Here is a 25,784-nt window from a genome sequence, read left to right as displayed (position 1 = left end):
AATCAACCCAAATGTCCATCTGTGACAGACTGGATTAAGAAAATGTGGCACATATACACCATGGAATATTATGCAGCCATAAAAAAGGATGAGTTTGCGTCCTTTGTAGGGACATGGATGCAGCTGGAAACCATCATTCTTAGCAAACTATCACAAGAACAGAAAACCAAACACCGCATGTTCTCACTCATAGGTGGGAACTGAACAATGACATCACTTGGACTCGGGAAGGGGAACATCACACATCGGGGCCTATCATGGGGAGGGGGGCGGGGGGAGGAATTGCATTGGGAGTTATACCTGATATAAATGACGAATTGATGGGTGCTGACGAGTTGATGGGTGCAGCACACCAACATGGCACAAGTATACATATGTAACAAACCTGCACATTATGCACATGTACCCTAGAACTTAAAGTATAATTAAAAAAAAAAAAAAAAGCAGCTTAACAAAGCCTAGATGGGGTAATTTCGTAACTACCAAAATTTTTAAACGTTTAAACTATACCACAGTTTTGGTGTCTGATAAAAACAAAATATGCCAATTGCACAAAAGACTTTAAAAAATGCTTATAATTTTTTAAATCTGGCACTTAAAAATATTTTGTCATCCTGTAAATAATCAATGGTAATTTACACATCTTGTAATTCCAATATTATCTTTATAACACTCCTACAAAGTATAAAAAAGGGTAAATTCCCTTTTATGCTTTTAGAATTACTAAACATAAATATCACAACTATTTTAAAAGTATACTGAGGGAATTCAATACATTTTGGTGACAACCTATAAAAATAAATATTAAGAAATTGGCAGGGGCTGGGGGAAAGGAAAAGGAAATACACAAGGGAAATTTATAACTACATCCAACACAATAAAACCTTTTTTGAAGTGTTAAATGTCTTTTAGTGAGGATAACAAGCATTTAACTAAAGAAAAAGGTCATCAGAGTAAGTAAAAGTTTCAAGCTCAAAACAGGAAAAAAAAAAATTTTTATCTGGGAAAGCAGAGACACACACTAAAGGCACCATGCTAGAAATACAAGTGCTAGAAATACAATGACGAACTTCAAAAGGCTTTCATTCTAACTGGGAACAGAGCAATAAGTAGGCATGATTAATCAAACAAAGCAAACATATTAAACCAAATTAAGACTACAAAACTTTAATACAACCATAAGAATAGGTTATGTCCTCAAGTATAAGACCCATATGTCTCTCTACTCCTCCCTACAAATAAGCAAATAAGGTACAAATGGTGATAAATGCTTTACCAAAAGGTTTTATTATTATTATTTTTTTTTTTTCAGAGGGTCTCCTTCTGTCACCCAGGCTGGAGTGCAGTGGTGCAGTCTCGGCTCACTGCAACCTCCACCTCCTGGGTTCAAGTGATTCTCCTGCCTCAGCCTCCCAAGAAGCTGGAACTATAGCTGTGCACCACCACACCTGGCTAACTTTTGTAGTTTTGTCGAGACAGGGTTTCACCACATTGGCCAGGCTGGTATGGAACTCCTGACCTCAAGTGATCCGCCTGCCTCAGCCTCCCAAGTGCTGGGATTACAGGCGTGAGTCACCATGCCCAGCCTTATGAAAAGATTTTAACTGCATGTTTATAAACTGTCACGTATGTTTTTGTTAAAAAGTCAGTGTCAACATATTTTCCAGTAAACATGTGAAAGGCTTTACTTTTGAACAATTATCAAAGGAACATATTTATTTCCTGATAAAAGGTTCTTCTCTATACACTATACACTAGGATAATTATGAACAAGAAAAATGTAGTTTGTCATTTAACTGAAGTGTACTAGGTAACAAATAATAATATTTTGAGGCTCCTGAATCAATCAAGATGACCACAATATTTCAGATTCCCATGAAAATGTCAATGAAGGAATAAAGACAGAAATGTACACTGGTAAAGAGAGTGGGAAGAGGGGCATCAGCAAACCAGACACTAAATCAACTTTGGGAAGGCAGAAAGCACATTAAGTAATGAAGTATAAAACAATAACAGCCCAGTGTATGAAGAGACGGGGGTACAGCCAAGAAAGTTAATCTGTCCTAGGAAACACCCCAAGACTGGCCAAGTGCAGTGGCTCACGCCTGTAATTCCAGCCTTTTGGGAGGCCAAGGTGGGAGGATTATTTGAGGCCAGGAGTTCGAGACCATCCTGAGAAACAAACTGAGACACTGTCTCTATAAAAAATTTAAAAATTAGCCAGGGCAAGACCAGGGAGAGGAGGTGGAAAGGGTAGGAAGAAAATACCTCAAGATTCCAGAATATCAATAGCCAGGAAAAAGGAAAATTAGAATGACACAGACATAGACCTGAAAAGAGAAAAATTGACTGACTGTATACAGATCATTTGGCGTCTACCTCCAATCTCTCCCCAACTTCACTCTTAGTATGCTGCACAAAAGCCAAGCACTTATCCCCGGTGAAACCTTTCAAACAAACAACTGCCTGGGAAGCCCTAGGGTGACAGAGTATCTACTCCCCAAGTCCCCAGTCCCTCACCCTGAAGGGCCAATTACCCACCTCCTCATCCTAGAGGGAAGCCAGCACTAACAAACCACCCCTGTGCACAGAGCTTCTAAACATTATTGTCTAATTCTTAAATGCAAACAGAATACTAAGCAAAAAGGGGACTCTACTGCAAACAAAGCTCTGAAAACAGGAGGGAACTTAAAAACAAACCAAAAACTCCTAAAAGACATCCTGAGAGTTTTGAGAGTTTACCTTTATAACGGACACTATGAAAAGGAAACAAAGAAGATGGTGAGCTTTCAGAATCTGAAAATACAATTAACGAGATAAAAGATTCAAAAAAAGGTTAAGAGAAAAAGCAGAGAAATTTTTCCCTAAAGTATAAGAGAGAGGAATGTCGGGGAGAAAAAAGAGAATCAATTCAGGAGGCCCAACATTCAATTAATGGAAGTTGTAAAAAGAGAGAAGGATGAAAGAAATAACAACGGAATACTTTATTCCAAAACTGCACAAAGTAAGCTTCCTGACTGAATAGTACAATGGAAAGAAAAAGACCCACACACTAACAAAAAGCAGTACCTACAGTGAATAAATAAAAAATATAGTGGTATAAACAATGTTTACAGAAACTGTGAAAACCACCAAAGGAGTTGAAATCAAGTGCAAAGTGGTCCCCTCTGGTGAGCAGAAATGTGCATAGTAGTAGCATGGGTGAGGTCATGATCAGCAATGAGCATCTGATTTTTCAATCATGTGTATTACTTTGATTAAAAGTTTCTTAAACTATATTTTTGTACTTATTTCTAGATACTCAGGGTACCTTAAGTAAAAAGATTAAACAGAAATTTTATCCAGACCACAAATAATTTTAGAGAAGTGCTACTTAGCATACATACCTAAGATATGGGTAAAAGAAACAATCCAAATTTTGACTTGGCAATCCTGACCACATGATGCCAATCGAAAAAACTGAAGACCTTGTTCTCCATCTAAAATTTGTTAAAAATAAATACAGAGAATTTGTAAAACACTGAAATCCCCCTAAAATTTCCATTTCTTAAACTGAGATCTATTAATTCTACTCATTTAAACCATGTTCACAAGCTATTAGTTAACTTATACCATTTAACAAAATGTTGATTAAAGAATTTCTTTTAAACAAGGTACTATATAGGATTATTAGTCCTCAAGTTGCTACAATAAAATACCCTTCATTTACATTCCTCAAAGAATAGAACTCAAGGCTGCAAGAACCAATACTGAGCCAGTAAATAGAGCATCCTGTAACCCAATTTTAGAGTCTGTGAGGCTAGCATTGACGGGAGAAATTAGGAAGAAAAGTCAGTTACTTTGACAGTGTTAAATGTTTAATCATCCCCAACCTTTTTTTAAGGTCATAGCAATTTCTTCCTTTTTTTTTTTTTGAGACAGAGTCTCACTCTGATGCCCAGGCTGGAGTGCAATGGTGCGATCTCAGCTCACCGCAACTTCCGCCTCCAAGGTTCAAGCAATTCTCCTGCCTTAGCCTCCCAAGTAGCTGAGATTACAGGCATACGCCACCATGCCTAGCTAATTTTTGTATTTTTAGTAGAGATGGGGTTTCACCATGTTGGCCAGGCTGGTCTTGAACTCCTGACCTCATGATCCGCCTGCCTCAGCCTCCCAAAGTGCTAGGATTACAGGCATGAGCCACAGCACTGGCCTAAGGTCTTATCAATTTCTTAAAAGCCTGGTCTGTAGTTCACATGGAAAAATGGGAATTTTTTTCCATTTGATTTAATCAAGCCAAAAGCTGGAATTATAGAAATCAAAAATAACATCAATTCACTCCATTTGGTTGAAAATATTACATTATTGAGGGAAAGTAATCAGTTAAATGGTGTCCCAGAAGTGCTACTACTTTACACTTACTTCATTTTAGTGTATCATTATATATCTACTAGATTAAGTTCCTAAACAATTTTGGATAATGTAAATATTGATATCATCAATGCAATTTTACACAAGTGGTACCTAATTATCACATGTAGTTTCATCAAGTAAGTTTTGGCATTCATAAGCAGTAAAGCACAATTCAGAAATTGAGGCTGGGCATGGTGGCTGAAGCCTGTAATCCTAGCACTTCGAGAGGCTGACACCAAGAGTCTGAGACTAGGCTGGGGAATATGGTAAGACCCTGTCTCTACAAAAAATTTGGTTAAATTAGCCGGGTGTGGTGGCACACATCTGTAGTTGTAGCTACCTAGGAGGCCGAGGCAGGGGATCCCCTTAAGCCCAGGAGTTTGAGGCTGCAATGAGCTATGATCACATCACTGCACTCCAGCCTGGATGACAGAGCAAGACCCTGTCACCAAAACAGAAATCTAATATCCACCTTGAGATTGCACTCTGGCTTACCAAATATTCAGTATATAAAATTTAACAAATGTATACACCTGGGCATGTAAATTTTTTCTATGGACTCTGCCTCTCCGAAAGTACAAACACTTTACTAACGAACAACGAATTAAATTCCATTTCACTGAAAGTTTTTCTAACTCCATGGGACTTCCATATTTCAATAGCATTTTTGTTTTTTCTGTAGCAGAGGTTTACCCAAAATGTATCCTTTCTAAGAGAGATCTTGAGGGATACAAGCAATTCCTGATAATTACTGTCTTTTTAAGGCAAACCATTTTATTCAATAAATGGCTGAGAGCAAAATATTTCTGTATTAGACCTAATTACCAAACCTATTTTTTTCATCGTTTCTTAACTAAATGGATCCTTTGAAGTTAATTCTAAAGTTCTTTAAGTAGTGAAAATTCAGCTAAGACAATGGAAAATTACATAGCTTAAAAATGTACTTATGTTCAGTATCTAAATATAATATTTAGAAACATACTTTTCTTCAGGAAAAATATTTAAATTATAATAACCTAATAACCCACACTTTATCATTTAAAAACTGGAGAGACATGATTATTTACTCTCAGGTGCAAACAGGATTATTTTTCCTTATTTCAGCAAAATGTCACAAGATGAGTTAATATGTCATAAGTATTTACAGATAATAACAAACACCAAATTAAACAAATTTAAATTATACACTTTGTCTTCTAAATACAGTTGTTCCTACAAATTCCTACACTAATCACTTTAAAGCATGTATCAATTTGTTTCAGAGGATTTACTCATAAGGTTAAGACATATTTCAACAGCAACACTGAAGGAACTAAAGAAGGCATGAAGATTAAAATTATACCAAAAGAAGTGTATAATATGTTCTAAAGGCAGGGTGGGGATGTGGGTGTCATTTCAGAGTCTCGTCTAGAATTCTCTGCCTGGTTTAGTGAGCCTTTCCTGACCCCAGAAGCTCCCAATCTCTCTAAATGCAGGACAAAAAAGCCCTTATTTTCATTCTAATATTAAAACTAATACAGTGGTCTTTTCATTGGAAATCTATCTTCAGATCATTTAGAACCAAAAAAGGAACCTAGATCTCTCCACACTTATATAATTCACCAGATTCATTGAGTGCCTACAAGATGTGGAGAAGGATCACAGAAATGGAAGCAATGACTTGTTACAAGCTGTCCTTAGAGTAAAATAGCACAGAACAATATATTAAAAGAATAACTGCCTTAATTAAATTAGGGAGGCAGTTTAACATAAGAATGAGTTTATGAAAAGAAAATCTATTATTTCAGCAAATCATTAAAAGAAATCTTATCAATCTACATTTCAAGGCCTACTCTGTATCAGGTACGATGAAGAAAAGAGACCCAGGCCCTGCCTGCCTGGAGCTTACAAGCTAATAGGAAAAACACCATTAAATATTATCCATATAAATATAGAATTAAAACTTGTGATAGTATTATAAAAGAAAAATAAAGCATGCAAATAAAAGACTATATCAAAATTACACAGATTTAGTGCAGGAGTTAAGAGCAGGAGAGGCTTATCTTTAGTGATTTTCAGCCAAATTCTAAAGGACATAACAGCAAACCAGGTAAAGGGTCTGCACGTAAAACCCTTGGAAAAATCTTAGAAACATTCCAGGAATTAAAGAAGGTCAATGTGGCAAAAAATGCATGAGGCCAAGAGCAATTTGAGATTAGGGGGAAGCAGAACATGTTTTGCTTTAGGGATCTGGGATCTTAATCATATCTTAACAAGCCACTGATGGGCTTGAAAAGGAGGAAATACCACAATCTTCCTGTCTACTCTCTGGACCTGTTTTGTCCAATAAGGCAGTGACTGGCCATATGTGGGTACCAAAGACTTGAAATGCAGCTAGTCCAAATTGAAATGTACTATCTATAACATACATACCAGATTTCAAAGACTTAGTACAAAAGATAAAGTATCTTAATAATTTTTATTATCAATTATTGAAATTACATTATATACTGGGATATACTGTTAAAATTAATTTCATCTACTACTACAACATTTTAAATTTTCCTAAGTGGCCTGCAGTACATTGTTATGGACAGCACTGGTCTGGCAACAAGACTGCAGGGGGACAAGAGCTACAGAACTCCCATCCACTAACACGGAAAATGAAAACTTTGAAGAAAGAACTTTCCAATTCACTGTACCTATTTAAAACCAAGAGACTATATTCAGGAGCTCTGTTTATTTCTAAAAAATCAGTTCTGTTGGCAAACATTTTATAAATTTAGCTTTTGGAAGATTAAATTAGTAAATGGAAAACATAGCTTCCATTTCCAATTTTTAAAGTTTACATTTCTACTTGAATAGCAACATAGTGTTTTTTTCTTTTTTTTAACTGCAATCCTGTCAATAGGGTTAGGTCCTCTAAATTGCCATATCCAAGGAATCTGAATCTGTTGTACCAATTTCAGTCACCCCCTGCATATAATAAAGAATGTAATTTTCTTGCAGGAAACTCCAAGCCCCCCACACACACACAAAAAAGAAAAGAATGTGATTTTCTCATATATTTTTTCAGATTTCATTTCGGTCAAAAAAGAGAGAAGGATAATCCCTTTACAGGAATAAATTAAGAAGGCTCCTCACTCTACTAATGAAAACATACAGAAGAATAAAAGAACAAGTCATATACAGCACAAATTATAAACAGGAATTTCTAGCGCTTAAAAGAATAAAATAACCAACCAGAAACTGGCTGTGAAGAAAAATCGCAGCAGGTAATTCCAAGATCATGTGCTTTTTCACTATGCAGACACCTCATTTTATCATCCCACACTGTTAAATCACCACATGAGGAGCCAGTGACAAAGAAGCTTCCATTAGGAGAAAATGCACATGCCGCCAAGGAGCCATCTTTAACACTACCACATCTGAAATAAAAGCAAAAGTGGGTTTTCACTTCAGAGCATCTTCTACCTTATATCACAGTCTCTAACAGCAGCTTGATACAGTAAAAAGAGAATAAATGGCTATAACAGATCTAGAGAGAAAGGACAACTGATGCCTACAGAAATAAAATATCATTTACATGCTATGAACTGAGATACACTGTCTAAAAGCAAGGGAGGATTTAAATACCCTCCCTTAAACATTTTAACTGGTATGTTCAAGCTTAAATTACAAACCAAAGTCCACATATCTTCATATTTTTGCACAGGGCAAATCAGTATAAACACATTAAAATCTGTAAAACTTAAACCAGAAAAGCAATGACAAGCACATCAACTACAAACATATTTTTTTTAAAAGGTAAGATAAAACTATTTTTATTGGAAAATATGTTATTGGAGTCAAAGGTACTTTCAATGTCTGTATTAAAAATTACCCTGAAGCAACGGTGAGGTCTTCAAATATAAATTATTCATGAAAGGAAAATGTTGTGGGCAAGTTAAAATTATGTTAGGAAGACAGAGAGGCACTGTGCTGAAGATATTAATACTAGATCAGTTAGGAAAAATAAGCTGTTAAAAACCCAACAATTAACGCACTGTCCCATCCAGCAGGGTATCTATCATTTATATATAATTAATTACATTCTTTACAGATAGTTATGCTATAGAGCCAGAAGTTGTCATTGGATAAGATTCCTTAGCTGACAGCTGGATTTCATGCATATAAAAAAGATATTTGGCCTAAGTGTTTATCAACACCACTTAAAACACATCACCCTCTTCAACCCAGACCTAAGCTTAAATGAGCAATAGTTGTTGACCAACTGGCATCTGTGCTCTGAAAGATGCTGGGAGAAGGAGGAAGGGGAGGTACACTAGGCTATTTTAATTGTTAATTACTTAAAAGCGCATGGTTTCTAATGTTCTTAATGTCATCTAAAAGTGTTAACTTTTTTTCTTGAGACCGGGTCACTCAGTCACTCAGGGTGGAGTACAGTAGTGCAATCCTAGCTCACTGCAGCCTCAAACTCCTGGGTTCAAGCGATTCTCTCACCTCAGCCGCTGGAGTAGCGAGGACTACAGGCACACGCCACCACGCCTAGCTAATAAAAATAACTTTTGCTATGTATATTTTGCCACAATATAAATAAATGTGAATAGTTTTAATGTTGTTAAATTGCAATACATTACCAATGTAAATTAATTGACTGTTTTTTTCCCAAAAGAGTCTTTCTGGTGAGTTTTTTTTGTTTTGTTTTTGTTTTTTGTTTTTGTTTTTTTTTGAGACAGAGTCTTGCTCTGTCGCCCAGGCTGGACTGCAGTGGCTGGATCTCAGCTCACTGCAAGCTCCGCCTCCTGGGTTCACGCCATTCTCCTGCCTCAGCCTCCCGAGTAGCTGGGACTACAGGCGCCCGCCACCTCGCCCGGCTAGTTTTTTGTATTTTTTAGTAGAGACGGGGTTTCACCGTGTTAGCCAGGGTGGTCTCAACCTCCTGACCTCGTGATCCGCCCGTCTCGGCCTCCCAAAGTGCTGGGATTACAGGCTTGAGCCACCGCGCCCCCCGAGTTTTTTTTTTTTTTTTAAAGAAATGATAAATAACACATCACCACCACACCAGGCATGAGGTTCTTTCTTCTGGGCTTGCTCATTCACCCAGCAAGAATTGCAGTCAGAGAAATAACTGCATCTCTTAGCTGAGCTTTACACACTATTACTTTATTATTGAAAACACTTGGGCCGGGCGCAGTGGCTCATACCTGTAATCCCAGCACTTTGGGAAGCCGAAGCAGGTGGATCACATGAGGTCAGCAGTTCAAGACCAGCCTGGCCAACATGGTGAAACCCGGTTTCTATTAAAAATACAAAACATTAGCTGGGCGTGGTGGCGGCAGTCTGTTATCCCAGCAACTCGGGAGGCTGAGGCAGGAGAATCACTTGAACCCGGGAGGCGGAGGTTTCAGTGAGCCTAGATCGCACTATTGCACTCCATCCTGGGCAACAAGAGCAAAATGCTGTCTCAAAAACAAAATAAAACACTTAAACTACAAGTGACAAAAATAAAGCCTAACACAAGTATACATACGTAACAAACCTGCACGTTGTGCACATGTACCCTAGAACTTAAAGTATAATTAAAAAAAGAAAGAAAAAAAAACCTAAATTTACTGAACCTTCAAAATGTTGCATTAACTCTTACAATTAAAAAAAAAAAACATAAAAATCTCACAAGGTTAACTCTTAATTTTAAGATTGGAAATATAAAACTCTCAGAGCTAAGCAAATCTACTATAGGAATCATACTAAACATCTCTCTGGGTATTTGACCTTTAGAAGGCCAGTTACAAATTTTTTTTTTTTTTTTTTTTTTTTTTTTTAACGGAGTCTCGCTCTGTCTCCCAGGCTGGAGTGCAGTGGCGCAATCTTGGCTCACTGCAAGCTCCGCCTCTCAGGTTCATGCCATTCTCCTGCCTCAGCCTCCCAAGTAGCTGGGACTACAGGTGCCCGCCACCACGCCCGGCTAATTTTTTGTATTTTTAGTAGAGACGGGGTTTCACTGTGTTAGCCAGGATGGTCTCGATCTCCTGACCTCGTGATCCACCCTCACTGGCCTCTCAAAGTGCTGGGATCACAGGCGTGAGCCACCGCTCCCGGTCCAGTTAAAATATTTTTTCTTGTGCTACCTGAAAACTATTGGCTTCCTAGGGTCATCGAAATATTTTTCTTTTTTTCTACATCACTTAGACTGTGCAGAATATCAAAATATTTTGCTTTCAGCTTTTTTTAAGTACACCTAGTCAACAGGATTAAAACAGGAAGGATTTAAATATCCATACCTATATAACTTGTATGACTGTGCATTCCACAAAACCACAGTTCCATCAGCTGCCCCTGATGTCAAACACCTGGAGTCTGGGGAAAACTGGCAAACCCTCACGGGGCTGCCACTAGGCTGTTCCATCACTGCCAACATCTGTCCATTTTCAGTATTCCATAGGACAGTGGTACCATCTGTTGAACACGATGCCAAAATATGTCCTGAAGGGGAGAAACAGCAGCAGTGGACAGCATAGGTGTGAAACTTCAACGGAGAGTGTGGCAGTTCAGTAAAGTCATGTAACGAGTACAAGCGAATTGTTTTGTCCAAGGAGCAAGTAGCCAAGAGGGAAAAGGAGAAGGCACAGCAGTTGACATCGTCACCATGATCAGCTAATGTGTGAATCAGTTTCACCATGTTCTTTATTTGAAGTAAAACAGCCTGAAATTTTTAAGCAGATAAAGGTTATTTATTCTAGGAATCAGATAAATGCAATTTGAATCTATATAAAAGGGCCAAAATGTTTTAATCTGCTCAATGAATGCTTCTACATCAACATTTTAAAGCAGTGGTCCCAACCTTTTTGGCAGCAGGGACCGGTTTCATGGAAGACAATCTTTCCCTGGACTGGGGTGTGGGGGATGGTTTCAGGATGAAACAGTTCCACCTCAGATCATCAGGCTTTAGACTCATAAGAAGCACACACCCTTGATCCCTAGCAGGCGCAGTTCACAATAGGGCTTGTGGATACCTGTAGCCCCAACTACAAAAATTAGCAGGGTGTGGTGGCGTGTGCCTGTAGTCCCAGCTACTTGGGAGGCTGAGGCAGAAGAATCCCTTGAAGGGAGGCGGAGGTTGCCGTGAGCCGAGATCACCCCACTGCACTCCAGCCTGGGTGACAGAGCGAAACTCCATCTTAAAAAAAAAAAAAAAAAGAAAAGAAAGTAAGAAAATCTAACACCGCAGCTGATCTGCCAAGAAGTGGAGCTCACTCATGCCCTCACCTCCTGCTGTGCAGCCCGGCTCCTAACAGGCCATGATGGGTACCAGTCCTCAGTCCTGGGGGTTGGGGAGCTCTGTTTTGTTTTTGTGAGACAGGGTCTCCCTCTGTCACCCAAGTTGGAGTGAGTTCTCAGCTCACTGCAACTCCTGCCTCCCAGGTTCAAGTGATTCTCTCACCTCAGCCTCGCGAGTAGCTTGATTACAGGCATGCCCCACCACGCCCTGCTAATTTTTTGTATTTTTAGTAGAGATGGGGTTTCACCATGTTGGCCAGGCTGGTCTTGAACTCCTAGCCTCAAGTGATCTACCCGTCTTGGCCTCCCAAAATGCTGGGATCATGGGCGTGAGCCACCGTGCCCAGCCAAGGGAGCTCTGTTTTAAAGGACAACCTGTTACCTGGGATAAGAACAATTTGGAGGAAAAAAAAATCTATTAAGACTATAACCTCAGATTTTCACAACCACCTTTGTTATACCAATAAATTTCCACAATTCCTCAAAAACAACCTTGTCAAATAACTTCAAACTGATTTGATGTTGAGCTTTCAAAACCTGAGGTGTTTATTTCACCTTTGAAGCCTTTCTCATAAGGAGTTCTCAAAAACATCCCATTCCAGATCTGCTCATCTCAACTCAAAAAGTATTTTCTATTCTAATAACTATCTTAGCTGCTCCCTCCACAGGATGGAGCCAAGGTTATCTGCTCCGCCTTTAAAATGAAACTGTACGATTTGCTCTTAAAAAAACCAACAAAAGTCTCATTGAAAATTTATTAATAAGGGGCCATGTTGAAAGCTATCCTACCATGGTTTGTCATCCTGTCTGATAAACAGTAATTATACAAAAGACGAGGTGAGGAATCACCTCTGAATGAATCAAGGAAACCAAGAAAAGAAAACCTAAGAAAGTCAAAAAATGAACTTAGCCAGACCACATTCAAGAACAAATTTACAAATTTAGAATAAAATCAGACTCCTCACTATGGCAAACAAAATCCTATATAATCTTATATAATCAAAATCCTATATAATTCCCGCCTGCCCACTTCTCAGATCTCAACTCTGGTCAGTCTCCCTCTCTTCTTTCCAGCCTCCTTGGTCAGTCTTTCGCCTCCATAAAGCGGTTTTCTCGAGCTTAAATGCTCTTACCTCTGCTCTTCAGATTCTATTTGTCATTTAGATCTCAATTTCAGTGTCTCTCCTCAGAGAGGGTTTCCGTATTTAAAGCAGCCACTTTCTAGGCTAGCACATCACCCTATATTCTCAGCAATTACCACCAGCATCGGATATTTGTTAAATTGTCTCCCCCGACTAGGATGTAAATTCCAAAGGACTAGGGACTTCGCCATCTTGCTCATTTCTGTATCCACACCATGTAAAACTGTCAGGCACCTAACGTACTTACATAAATATATGTTGAATATTTATTTTGCTCAAGCCCAATTGAGTTCCAGCCTTTAAATAATCTATATGTAATATGAAATTAGAAAATCTACCAAGACTAAATATATATATATATACACACACACCCACACACATAACTGACGGTGGAAAACTGGTGTAGAGGCAAAATCAGCTCTGAAAGGGGCAGGTATAACCTTGACTTGTAAAATTGATAATCCTGTGTCCTACTCTTATTTACGGAAATACCTCTACCAAGAAAAATAAAAGTCTGGGTGCGATGGTGCACACCTGTAGTCCCAGCAGTTTGGGAGGCCGAGACGGGTGGAACACTTTAGCCCAGGAGTTTGAGACCAGTCTGGGCAACAAGGCAAGACCCCATCTCTCCGAAAATAAAAATAATTAGCTGGGTGTGGTGGCGAACACCTCCAGTCCCAGCTACTTCAGAGGCTGAAGCGGGAGCATCGCTTGAGCCCCGGAGGTGATGACTGCTGTGAGCTGTGATTGCACCACTGCACTCTAGCCTGGGCAACAGCGCATGACCCAATCAATCAATCAAACAAATATTAAGACATAAGGACCATGCCTTTCCCCATCATAATGTTTTCCTTTTTAGGATAAATTCAGTCTCTTTTTTTCGAACATAAACTCCAATAAAGCCTAAAAACCAAACACGAAAATTTCTGGTAGACTATCCCTGTACTGTTGCATTGAAAACAATTAAGACCAGGTGGTGCTTTCTGGAGCGCTCGCAAATCCCAGCTGTGCAAGTGCGCACAGGTGATTGTCCAAACAAAGTTCCGCTCCCAGCCCCCTGTGGCACTCAGCTCCCTTTGCAGTTCCAGTGGATTTAGTGGAAGCGCCGAGCCACCTTCAGCTGAACAGTTTGTTTTGAAAAAGCTCCCAGGCCTACCCAGGACCTGCCTGGGGATGTGGGCGTCCCCTTGGGCCTCTGCTGTCACGCGAACAGTAAATTACCGGGCACGCCAGGTCAGCCGGCCAGCGTAAACATATGGATCCCATCTCATCCAAAGCAAACCTGAAAGGTGCCCAGCGCTCCCAAAATAAAGTCCGCGACTTACACCCCCCACGCACGAAAGACCAGGAATGTGCCCCACTCCGACAGCGGCCGGGCCTCTGCGGACGGAGCGACCCAGGCAGGGCAGCTTGGGAGGCAGGAGGGCAGCTTGGGAGGCAGGGAGCTCACCCGCAGGGGGCTTCCTTCCACCCGGCGCCAGCACGCCCGCCCTAGCCCCGGGCCAAGGGTGCACGAACCACGCGTCGCTGCGCTCAAAGTCCCGGCCGGGCCCTGCTGCGCAGTTAGAACCGGGAAATGGAGGGTTCAGATGCCCCGCGCGAGCAGGCCCCGCCGGCTAAGCCCAGCCGCGCTCCCCCACCTGCCGCCGCTGCCGCCGATGAGCCGGCCCATGGGCGCCGCCCCTCTCACCTGCAGGGCCCGGGGCGCGCGGGATTGGCTATCTGGTGCCCACGGGTCACGTGCCGCGCAGGTGAGGCGGGCGGGGCGGGGCCCTCTGAGACCCAGAGCCTGGGGACCAGGCCCCGCCCCGCGAACGCCCGCGGAGACCCAGTGGGGAGGGAACAGGCCTCGCCCCCGGGGCCGGCCCTTGAGGCGGCGCATGCGCGCCCTTCCTTCCGTACTGCGAGTTCCTACCCGGCTTCTGGCTCTAGGGTCAAGGCTAGTTCAGGCTTGGAAAGGGGCTGCCATCGTAGTTCTGTTTTGCTAAAGCTGTGATGGCAAGGGCTAGTGATCGCCTGAAACGTCGTTTTAAAGGGGCGTTGCATCGACTGTTCGGCCATCCCTGCTGAAAGTTTTTACCTCTTTCTCCTATTCTCCCCCCTGCCCTGTGTTCTCCGAGGCCGGTCTCCCGAATTGGCCTTCTTGGTTTCGGCCACCCTGGGCGGTCCGTGACTTGGCTTCTTCTGCCCTCGCCTCCGCACTCGGGTTCCCCCAGAGGTCTCTCCCGGGCAGGCTGCCTGCCCCGGGCCCCAGCCCTGCCGCTGAGTGGGTATCCTGAGCTCACTGGAACCCCAGACGCCTTTTCTTCAGCCTTTCCCAGTGCGCCGCAGTGGCTAACGGCAGACGGATTTCCATGTGTCACTTACTACAAAGTGGCCCTGCCAGTCCTTTTTAAGATAAAAATTATCCAGAAAAAAAAGTTCCTGGGCAAGTTGCCACTTGTTAACTAAATGCACAACATAGTGTGGGACCATGTTCAGATGAAAATCAAAGATGCAGAGAGCTTTTATTTTTAATCCGTGAGGAAACATTAAAAATGTATCAACCTGTGGAAACCAAAGTTACATTGGAAGAGTAATGACCTAAAATGCTCACGTATAAAGATGAAATTGAGACCGTGGGAAACTATTTGTAATGAAAAAGACTAGGGAAAGGGGAGATCAAAATTTATGATTTTGTGAAGCTCTTGGTAATTTTTTAAAATTAGCGGAGTGCATCATGATTGAGACTTTGAACACCAAATTGCATTCCAAAGTATTGCCAAAATAGTATTTTTCTAAAAACAAGTTTTTGATTGTATAAATAATAGAGCTCTCTGTAGAAAACACAGAATATATAAACGGGAAAACAGTGAATAATTACACCACTCAGAGATAATGCACTCAGATAACATTTTCTCTCAGTCTTTCAGAAAAAACAGTAATTTTACAAAAAGTCCTGGAAACTGCCTTTTTAAACAAACTTGTGTCTAGAGCTTTCCCCATGTCTAAAATTTCATTAGCTTTTTTTTTTCCTACTTAATGGTCTACATGGAAACATACCATAAATTATTTAACATTTTCCCTGTTGCTGAATGGTTTCAACATTTTTGCTCTTAGTATAAATAATGCTGGATTAAATATCTTTGTACCTAAATCTTTTTTTCTTTTAGCCTCAATATAATACCACGTTGTGTACATAAATGTTTTTCCATATTTATGAATATGTACCTAGGATAAAAATTGAAATGGAGGCCAGGCGCGGTGGCTTACGCCTGTAATCCCAGTACTTTGGGAGGCCAAGGTAGGTGGATCACCTGAGGTCAGGAGTTCGAGACCAGCCTGGCCAACTTGGTGAAACCCCGTCTCTACTAAAAATACAAAAAATTAGCCGGGCATGGTGGCACGCACCTGTAATTCCAGCTACTCAGGAGGCTGAGGCAGGAGAATCTCCTGAACCCAGGAGGCTGAGGTTGCAGTGAGCAGAGATCGCGCCATTCCACTTCCAGCCTGGGGGATAGAGTGAGACTTCGTCTCACAAAAGAAGAAAAAAAGGAAATGGAATCACTGGGCAAAAAGGTGGAGACAGTTTTAATAAGTAACACCACACTGCTCTTCAGAGAGGTTGCACAGTTTACACTCTCAGCAATATGTAGTTGTGTTTGTCTCTCCACTTTCTTGTCAAACTTGAGGGATACCTTTTTTATCTACACTAATTTGTGTGTGAGTTTTTTTGTTTGCGAGATGGACTCTCGCTCTGTTGCCTAGGCTGGAGTGCAGTGGCACGATCTTGGCTCATTGCAACCTCCACCTCCCGGGTTCGAGCGATTCTCGTGCCTCAGACTCCCAAGTAGCTGGGATTACAGGCACCCACCACCACGCCCGGCTAACTTTTTGTATTTTTAGTAGAAACAGGGTTTCACCATGTTGGCCAGGCTGGTCTCGAACTCCTGACCTCAAGTAATCTGCCCGCCTCAGCCTCTGTCTACACTGATTTGATAAGCCAAATTGGTTATAATATTCTTTAAGTAAAACATGTAAAAGAAGCCTGTGACTACACCTGCCAGTAGTTTAGCACCATGACCTCAAGTCCAGTATAGTCAGCTTTGCCTGTCCTACAGGGACAGGCAGTTTCAAAGATAGAAGCCTCATTGAGGCTGGTCTCCAGACAACAGGTTTGCAGTTTGGGAGATGTTAACTAAAATATCTTGCCAATATACTATAGAATCAGAATTTATAAAGATAAATTTATAGGAATTTATAGATTTGTAAAGTGAACTGGTACAGGAGAGAGTGTTAAAGTAGTTAGACCTTTCATTTGGAATATTAATGATTTGAATGTTTTATGCATTCCTTACCTTAATTGTGTAGCTGTAAAAATCTTATTTCAGGCTGGGTGCAGTTACTCACACCTGTAATCACAGCACTTTGGGAGGCCAAGGTGGGCAGATCATTTGAGGTCAGCAGTTCAAGACCAGCCTGGCCAACGTGGTGAAACTCCGTTTCTACTAAAAATACAAAAATTAGCCAGGCATGGTGGTGCACACCTATAATATCCACTCAGGAGGCAGAGGCAGGAGAATTGCTTGAACCTGAGAGGCAGAGGTTGCAGTGAGCCGAGATTGAGCCACTGCACTCCGACCTTGGCAACAGAGTGAGACTGTGTCTCCAAAAATAAAAAAAAGGAAAAAGAAAATCTTATTAAAGGATAAAAATCCCATTTTGTCATTAATTTCTTGTTCTGCTCCTTAAAATAATGCTACTTGAAGAATATAGAAAACAATTTTAAATTATATATTTAAAGAAAAAACAACTTTTTAATTAAATAGTAAGCAATACCTGTCAAAATACAGTGGCAATGGGAACAGAATAGATGTGAAGCAATGAGTGAGCCACCAATTACTAAAATGTGTGGTCCTGAGTAAACAAGAGCTTAAAGGAGAGATGAGAGGCGCCTGTGAAATTGGAAAAGGTGGGCGTGAGAATGTGTGCTAAATAGACCTAAGTCTAGGCCCGCTAAGGGATGAGCTTTGGAAATACCCAGTTTCACAGTAAATACTCAGGCATTTATTGAGGTTGTTTCCCTTTGCAGGCAAACCCAATGTCAGAGTTTCCAGAACAGTTGGACAAGGTAGAGCCCAAGGTATAAAAACTCCCTTGAGGGGTTTAGTTTATGAAACTATATCAAGCTGAACACATGAAATTTGCCTTTTTCTATGTGTGTATTATACTGCAGAAGACATTTTTAAAAACATCCTGGCAGTTTGCCCAGAGATTATCTCATATCTGATGCAACCATTAACTCTCCAAACTGGTATCAGCCACAGTGCCACCTGCTTGTAGAGGACTCTGGGGATGTGGAAAGCTGCAACTCTGCCTGGGAGCGTGATGTGTTATCTTTTGCATGATAAAATGTTCTACGAATTTCCTTTTCCTTTGCCATTATGTAAACTTTACACCTTCAAACTGGCCATCTTTTCATTAAACCACTCAGAGTCCCTGTGTGCCAAACAAGTAGTAAGAATTAGCAGAGTTCTTTAGAAACATCTGGAACGCCATACAGAAAAAAGAAAGATCCAGGGGCTGCCTAACAACAAAACAGGGTTGGGATGAGATGGTGTATATTGGGCACAGTGAGAACTGCCTGAGAGCAGAAAATGTGCATATGGCTGGAAGTAAGAGTACCAGGAAGAAATGTAATGACATGTATGAAACTTGGTGTTTGGTACCTACTAAAAATTTTTTTGCAATTCTCACTGTGCCCTTTTCTCCATTTATGGCACAAGAAATATTTTTTGCTTATGAAATTTTTCTTTTGTTTTGTTGGTTGTGTTTTTGTTTTGTTTTCCAACTCCTGGGCTCAGGTGATCCTCGGACTTCGGCCTCCTGAGTAGCTGACTCTACGGGCGTGCAGCACAAACCCCAGGTCATGTTTTTATTTTTATTTGTAGAGAGACAAGGTCTCACTATGTTGCTGAGGCTGCTCTCAACTCCTGGGCCCAGGCAATCCTCCCACCTTGGCCCGCTCAAAGTGCTGGGACTACAGGCATGAGCCACTCCATGCCCAGCTTTTGTTTATGAAAATTTAAATTGCAATTTAAATTTTTTCATTTTCTTATTCTGTCCCATTTTCTCAAATTCTTTATTTTCAGATACTATTATTCATGTTCTTCAAGAGAATTCATGATGTTAATGCATTTTTGAAAAAAATATACTTTTGTTTCCAGATTTATGATTTTTATTACATAAGGTGAAAATATTACAGATACGGACAAATTAAATTCATTCAGCAATAGTTCAGTTTCCAGAATTACAGATTCTGTTTCCAGTTTACTGCTTGCTGTAGTCTGGAATATAATATTTTGATGCTGCCAGTCTTTGGCATCTTGTAACATTCTGTCAGTTAATTGACCAAATAATGTTAGGTCTCTATTTTAACCTGATTATCTGGAATTAATATTTCTCCATATTTTCACTAATGACTTTCAAACTAGTTGACTGATTTTTGCCTAAAGAAAATCAAGACACTCCTTTAGTTTTACTTTTTGTTTGTAACTTGAAAAGGGAAGGACAATTGTCACATTTTAAAGAATGTAATAAAGAGGCCGGGCGCGGTGGCTCACGCCTGTAATCCCAGCACTTTGGGAGGCCAAGGCAGGCGAATCATAAGGTCAGGAGATCAAGACCATCCTGGCTAGCACAGTGAAACCCAGTCTCTACTAAAAATACAAAAAAATTAGCCAGACTTGGTGGCGGGCGCTTGTAGTCCCAGCTACTTGGGAGGTTAAGGCAGGAGAATGGCGTAAACCCGGGAGGCGGAGCTTGCAGTGAGCTCGCACCACTGCACTTCAGCCTGGGCGACAGAGCAAGACTCCATCTCAAAAAAAAAAAAAAAAAAAGAATGTAATAAAATATCATAACTGATGTAGCAAATTGTATTTTTCAAAAATAACTACAGCAATATATCCCATCCCACATGCTCTTCCAGAACTTTGCCACTCACCCTCAAGAGGTGGGGGTTATGTCCCTTCCCCTTAATTTGTGTGTCATTAGACTGCCACACAAGATAGAGAACACTGTATAACTTCCAAGCCTGGGTCGTAAGAGGCAATATGGTTTTTGAGTCACTTTCTCTCAGCAGCCAGCCACTGTGCAGTGAGGAAACCTGGCCTACATGAAGAAACCTACATGGAGAGGAATGAAGTTCCCATCCCTCAATCCAGGCTGAGCTCCCAGCCAATAACCAGTGCCTGTGAGTGACCCCTCTTGGGAGAGGAGTCGCCAACTTTCAGTGGAGCCGCCAAAGCTGATGTCATGTTAAGCAGAGATGAACCTTCCTGTCAAGCCCTGTCCAAGTTGCAGATGATTATTTTAAACAACTAAGTTCTGACGTACCTGGTTTTGCAGTTAGATAACTTCCAGAGAGACAGAAGTGTAGTAAAGGCTGAACGTTGCGTTGTTTAGAATTTCCTTATCACTTCAGTGAATTAGGAATAGAAATATGCCAACACAATATCTCTTTGCTTGAAATGGATTAAACTCAAACTTGTTAGTTATAGTTATCTGTCCAAAACTTGAAAACTACTATGGGGAAATAATTATGTTTGTAATTTGGTTACTTTCTTTTTATTTTATTTGTATTTTATTTTTTTTGAAGCAGGGTCTCACTCTGTTGCCCAGGCTACAGTGCAGTGGCATGATCACAGCTCACTACAGCCTCGACCTCCCAGACTCAAGCAATCCTCCCACCTCAGCCTCCTGAGTAGCTGGGACTACAGGTGCACGCCACCATGTCTGATTGATTTTTGTATTTTTTTTAATAGAGACAGGGTTTCACCATGCTGTCCAGGCTGGTCTCAAACTCCTGACCTCAAGTGATCTGCCTGCCTCAGCCTCCCAAAGTGCTGGGCTTACGGGTGTGAGCCACTGCACCCAGCCCACCTAATACTTTTTAGTAAATTTTCACTCCTGCTCAAAAACTTACCTTGGTCTCTCACTCTGCCTTATATCCCTCAGATGAGTTCTTTCCTCTGAGGAGGTAAGTTGCTGCACACTATGGATTTGCCACTGCTGACACCATGAACATGTGTCCGTTTCTCTGGAGTGACTTTTCTATCTTTTTTGAATATTACAATCTAAATAATTTTCAAGACTGAGACCAATGGTTATCTCATTTGTGAAAGAATCTTCCTGGCTCTGTAATATAGTATCAGTTGATGTGCTTCATCTACACATACAGTTAGAAGAAGCCAGCAGATAACATCTGTTTTTCCATCCGGATTCCACGCCAATTCAAGACTACAGAGACAACAGAGTCAAAACATTCCCTTTAATACTGAAAAAGTCTAAGCTGGTGACATGGGCGAGGAGCATGCCACAATGGGCTTCTTAATTCCAAGTCCCAGAATCAAACAGATTTGCCCACCCAGTAAGTGCCGAAAAACTGTAAGCTTCCATCCGTAGGACAGAGGTTTTGCTGCCAGGCTTACAGCACAGCCCACGTCAACCAGAATACATGCTCCTGTAGGCAGGCCAAAGAGACAGGAGGGGGCACTGAGCTATACAAGCTCATTCTCTTACCTTAACACACCTACCACAGAGGGGAGGCATGAGTAAAGTGTGGAAGGACCAAGAGTACCACACTGCTAGAGGTCCCTTCATGGGGAAAGCGAACCCAGGAGTGGAATGTTCTTCCAACCCCAGCCTTGTGCAGCTTGTTCTTCTCTTCACTGAACCACTGAGGAAGGCCAGCCAAGGTCGTAGCCATCTCCTGATTGTATTGGGGGAAGGTCCCACACTCCTGGATTGTCTTGCTCCTGACTTTCACTGAGTTACTTCCCTAATACCAACTATTGTTCTTTTGTGGATCATTTTTAGTCGACAGAGGTCAATATTGATTTTTGCCCCCAGAAAGCTCTGACATAGGTCAGAATGGTGTATTAATTAAATCAATTCTGGGGCCATTCTATACCCCAACCTGAATAATTATTCCTTAATCTTATTCCCATTATAAACTACGTGCTGCCAAAGTGTCCAGATTTTTTCATGAAAGGCTCTGCAATGAGATTAAATAACTAAATTAAAATATTCCAGCAACAAAATGACTAAAATATGACTAACTGCTCCCTGTTAGGAAATTCATAAAATAAAATTAAGGACCTAAGATTAAATCTCCTTGAAAATTAAAGTCCAAAGGCATAAAAAGTCAAAGGAATTTAAGTTAAACACAATTATTTTTCCAAAGAAAAACTATTTTGTTTTTTTGACATGTATAGATTTTGCCTTATGGAGTCTTCCATGGTGATGGTTATGAAATCAGTGTTACTAGATCTGCCAAAAGCAGTGTCAACCCAAACTGAGCCACAGAGAGACCAAGAAAGAAACAAAGAAGTTGTTGGAGAATGGCAAGGGCTTGAAACCCACAATATGAATGCATTGGCCACCATAGATGCGTCAGAGGGCGTTGGGGGTTAGAGGCAAAAGAAGAAATCAGTCAGGCATGGTGGTTTATGCCTGGTAATCCCAGCTATTAGGGTGGCTGAGGCTCAAGCCCAGGAGTTTGGAGCTGCAGTGAGCTAAGACCACCGCTTTACTGCAGCCTGGGTGACACAGCAGGACCCTATCTCTGAAAAAAGAAAAAAGGAGAAATCCACTAAACTGTAATGAAACAACATCCTGGGCTACAGGGGCCTATTACAGATGGTGGCATTTGTTCATTAGTGGTACTGGCTATTACTAGAAGAGCGCCATCATTGAAGTGGCTTAACTGGAAATTTCAGTTGGGAAAGTCCTTTGTGACAGTTCCTGTTACAGGCACATGTGTGACTGAGGGTACCTCCTTTACAACCTTCCAGCTCCATTTTGTTAGGGTTTGACATAAGTGATTCCATTTTGGTACAGACAAAGCATTTGTGGCTTAAATGAATCTTGTCCACCTTTACCTATCTAGGATAATCATACCCAAGAAAGAGTCTCCTATGAGACCAATATATAATAGGCCCGGACTTTTTTGTTTCACCTGTTTTTGTTGTTGTTATTGTTTGTTTGTTTGTTTTTAGGAGATAGGGTCTGGCTGTCACCCAGGCTGGAGTGCTGCGGTGCAATCATAGCTTACTGCAGCCTCCAACTCCTGGGCTCAAGCCATCCTTCTGCCTCAGCTTCCCAAGTAGCTGGGACTATAGGCAGGCATCACTGCGTTGGAAAAATATTTTTAGTTTTTGTAGAGACGGGACCTTGCTTTGTCACCCAGGCTGGTTTCAAACTCCTGGCCTCAAGTGATCTTCCCACCTCAGCCTCGCTAGTTGCTGGGATTACAGGCATTAGCCACTGTGTGCCTGCATCATAGTTAATATACTTCATCTTTCCTATGGCTTCCAATTTCTCAGGCATGTTCTTTAGGGAATAGGCAATACTTGTGTCCACACCTACAATAATTGTGTCACCTTGAAATTCAACAGTGAGTCAGTGAGACTTTTTTTTAACAGCTTAATTGACTGTTAGGCCTCTGAGCCCAAGCTAAGCCATCATAACCCCTGTGACCTGCACATATACATCCAGATGGCCTGAAGCAATTGAAGAACCACAAAAGAAGTGAAATAGCCACTTCCTGCCTTAACTGATGACATTCTACCATTGTGATTTGTTCCTGCCCCACCCTAACTGATCAGTTGACCTTGTGACATTCCTTCTCCTGGACAGTGAGCCTCAGGAGCTCCCCACCAAGCACGTTGTGACCCCCACCCCTGCCCACAAGATAACAACCTCTTTGATTCTAATTTTCCACTACCTACCCAAACCCCATAAAACTGCCCCACTCCTATCTCCCTTTGCTGACGACTCCTTTTTCGGACTCAGTCCACCTGCACCCAGGTGATTAAAAGTTTTATTGCGGCCGGGCATGGTGGTTCACACCTGTAATGCCAGCACTTTGGGAGGCCGAGGCGGGCAGATCACAAGGTCAGGAGATCAAGACCTTCCTGGCTAACACGGTGAAACCACGTCTCTACTAAAAAAAAAAAAAAAAAAATTAGCTGGGCATGGTGGCGGGCGCCTGTGGTCCCAGCTACTCGGGAGGCTGAGGCAGGAGAATGGCGTGAACCCAGGAGGCGGAGCTTGCAGTGAGCTGACATCACACCGCTGCACTCCAGCCTGGGCGACAGAGCGAGACTCTGTCTCAAAAAAAAAAAAGGCTTTATTGCTCACACAAAGCCTGTTTGGTGGTCTCTTCACACAGACGTGCATAATATTGACATATAATTTATATGCCATACAATTAATCCATTTAAAATATAGATTTCAATGACTTTTAGTATAGTCACAGAATTGTGCAACCATCACTGCAATCTAAGTTTAGAATTTTTTTATAACTACAAAAAGTAACCCTATACCTATTATCAGTTACTACCTGATCCACCCAACTCTACTACCAAACCTGATCAAATACTAATCTACTTTCCATTCTTACACCTTTTCCTATTCTGGTTATTTTATGTAAATGGAATAATATGTAATCCTTTGTGAGTGGCTCTTTCATTTATCATAGGATTTTCAGGGTTTGCCTATATTATGGCGTATATCAATGCTTCATTACTTTTTTTTGCCAAGTAATATTCCATTGTGTGTGTATATATATATATACCACATTTATTTTATTCATTCATCAGTTGATGGAATTTGAGTTTCCAGTTTTTAGCTATTATGAATAATGCTGCTATGAAATTTGTGTATAAGTTTTTGGTTGACATATGTTTTCAATTTTCTCAAGTATATACCTAGGTGTAGAATTTCTGGGTTATAAAGTAACTGCTTAACATTTTGAGGAATTGTCAAACTTTTTTCCAAAACAGTTACACTATTTCACAATCCCACAAGCAATGTATGAGAGTTCCAATCTCTCCATAACCTCACCAACACTTACTATTGTCTGTCTCTTTTATTATAGCCATCTTAATGGTTCTGAAGAGGTATCTCATGCAGTCCAATTTTTCTATTTTGTTCTTTTGTCATTTATGCATTTGGTATAGTATATAGGAAGAATTTGCCTAACCCACAGTTACAAAGATTTACTTCTGTGCATCCTTCTAAGAGTTTTTAGGCCAGACGTGGTGGCTCATGCCTATAATCGCAGGACTTTGGGAGGCTGAGGCGGTTGGATTACAAGGTCAGGAATTTGAGACCAGCCTGGCCAAGATGGTGAAACCCCATCTCTACTAAAAATACAAAAATTAGCTGGGTGCAATGGTGGATGCCTGTAATCCCAGCTACTCAGGAGGCTGAGGCAGGAGAATGGCTTGAACCTGGGAGGCAGAGGTTGCAGTAGTGAGCCAAGATCAAGCCACTGCATTCTAGCCTGGGCAACAGAGCAAGACTCTGTCTCAAAAAAAAAAAAAAAAAAAAAAGAGTTTTATCGTTTTGGCTCTGACACGTAAGTCTGTGATCATTTGGATTTAATTTTTATGTGTGGTTTAAGGGAGAAGTCCAACTTTATTCTTTTGCACGTAGGTATCCAGTTATCTTAGCACCATTTGTTAAAAAGGCTGTTTCTCCCGTTGAATTGTCTTGGCACCATTTTCAAATCAATTGAACATAAGGATTTATTTTTGGACTCTCAATTCTGTTTCATTGATTTATATGTCTATCCTTATGCACTGTCACACTGTGTTGATTACTGTACTTTTTAGTAAGTTTTCAAATCAGCACATGTGATCCTCCAACTTTCATGAAAGTGTTCTTTCAAGATTGTTGTGGCTATTCTTGGCCACTTTCATTTCCGTGTGAATGTTAGAAACAGCTTGTCAATTTCCGCACACACACACACACACACAGAAGCTATCTGAAATTTTAATAGAGATTGTGTTGAATCTGTAGATCAACTTGGGGTTATTGTCATCTTAACAATATTAAGTCTTTCAACCGTAAAAATGGTTTGTCTTTCCATTTATTTAGGTTTTCTTTCATTTCTTTCCACAGTGTTTTATAGTTTTTATGGCACAAGTTTTATACTTCATTTGT

General features: G+C 40.9%; 1 protein-coding gene across 7 annotated transcripts in view; it reads right to left on the bottom strand.

The window, feature by feature from the left end:
* WDSUB1 (WD repeat, sterile alpha motif and U-box domain containing 1) overlaps positions 1-14,656 on the bottom strand; it is a 58,864-nt gene extending 44,208 nt beyond the window's left edge. The window contains exons 1-4 of one of the 7 annotated variants that reach the window (XM_030916989.1): positions 14,485-14,656; positions 10,656-11,077; positions 7,615-7,799; positions 3,387-3,479 (exon numbers count right to left, since the gene is read on the bottom strand). In XM_030916989.1, the coding sequence (XP_030772849.1) occupies positions 3,387-3,479; positions 7,615-7,799; positions 10,656-11,053 (676 nt within the window). In that variant the 5' untranslated portion in view covers positions 11,054-11,077; positions 14,485-14,656. The other 6 variants (XM_030916993.1, XM_030916995.1, XM_030916990.1 and 3 more) reach the window with 6 other exon arrangements.
* Positions 14,657-25,784: the final 11,128 nt, after the last annotated feature.

Source organism: Rhinopithecus roxellana, chromosome 14 (genome assembly GCF_007565055.1).
Source record: "Rhinopithecus roxellana isolate Shanxi Qingling chromosome 14, ASM756505v1, whole genome shotgun sequence".
Classification (NCBI taxonomy): domain Eukaryota; kingdom Metazoa; phylum Chordata; class Mammalia; order Primates; family Cercopithecidae; genus Rhinopithecus; species Rhinopithecus roxellana.
This window is presented reverse-complemented; position numbering and strand designations above follow the sequence as displayed.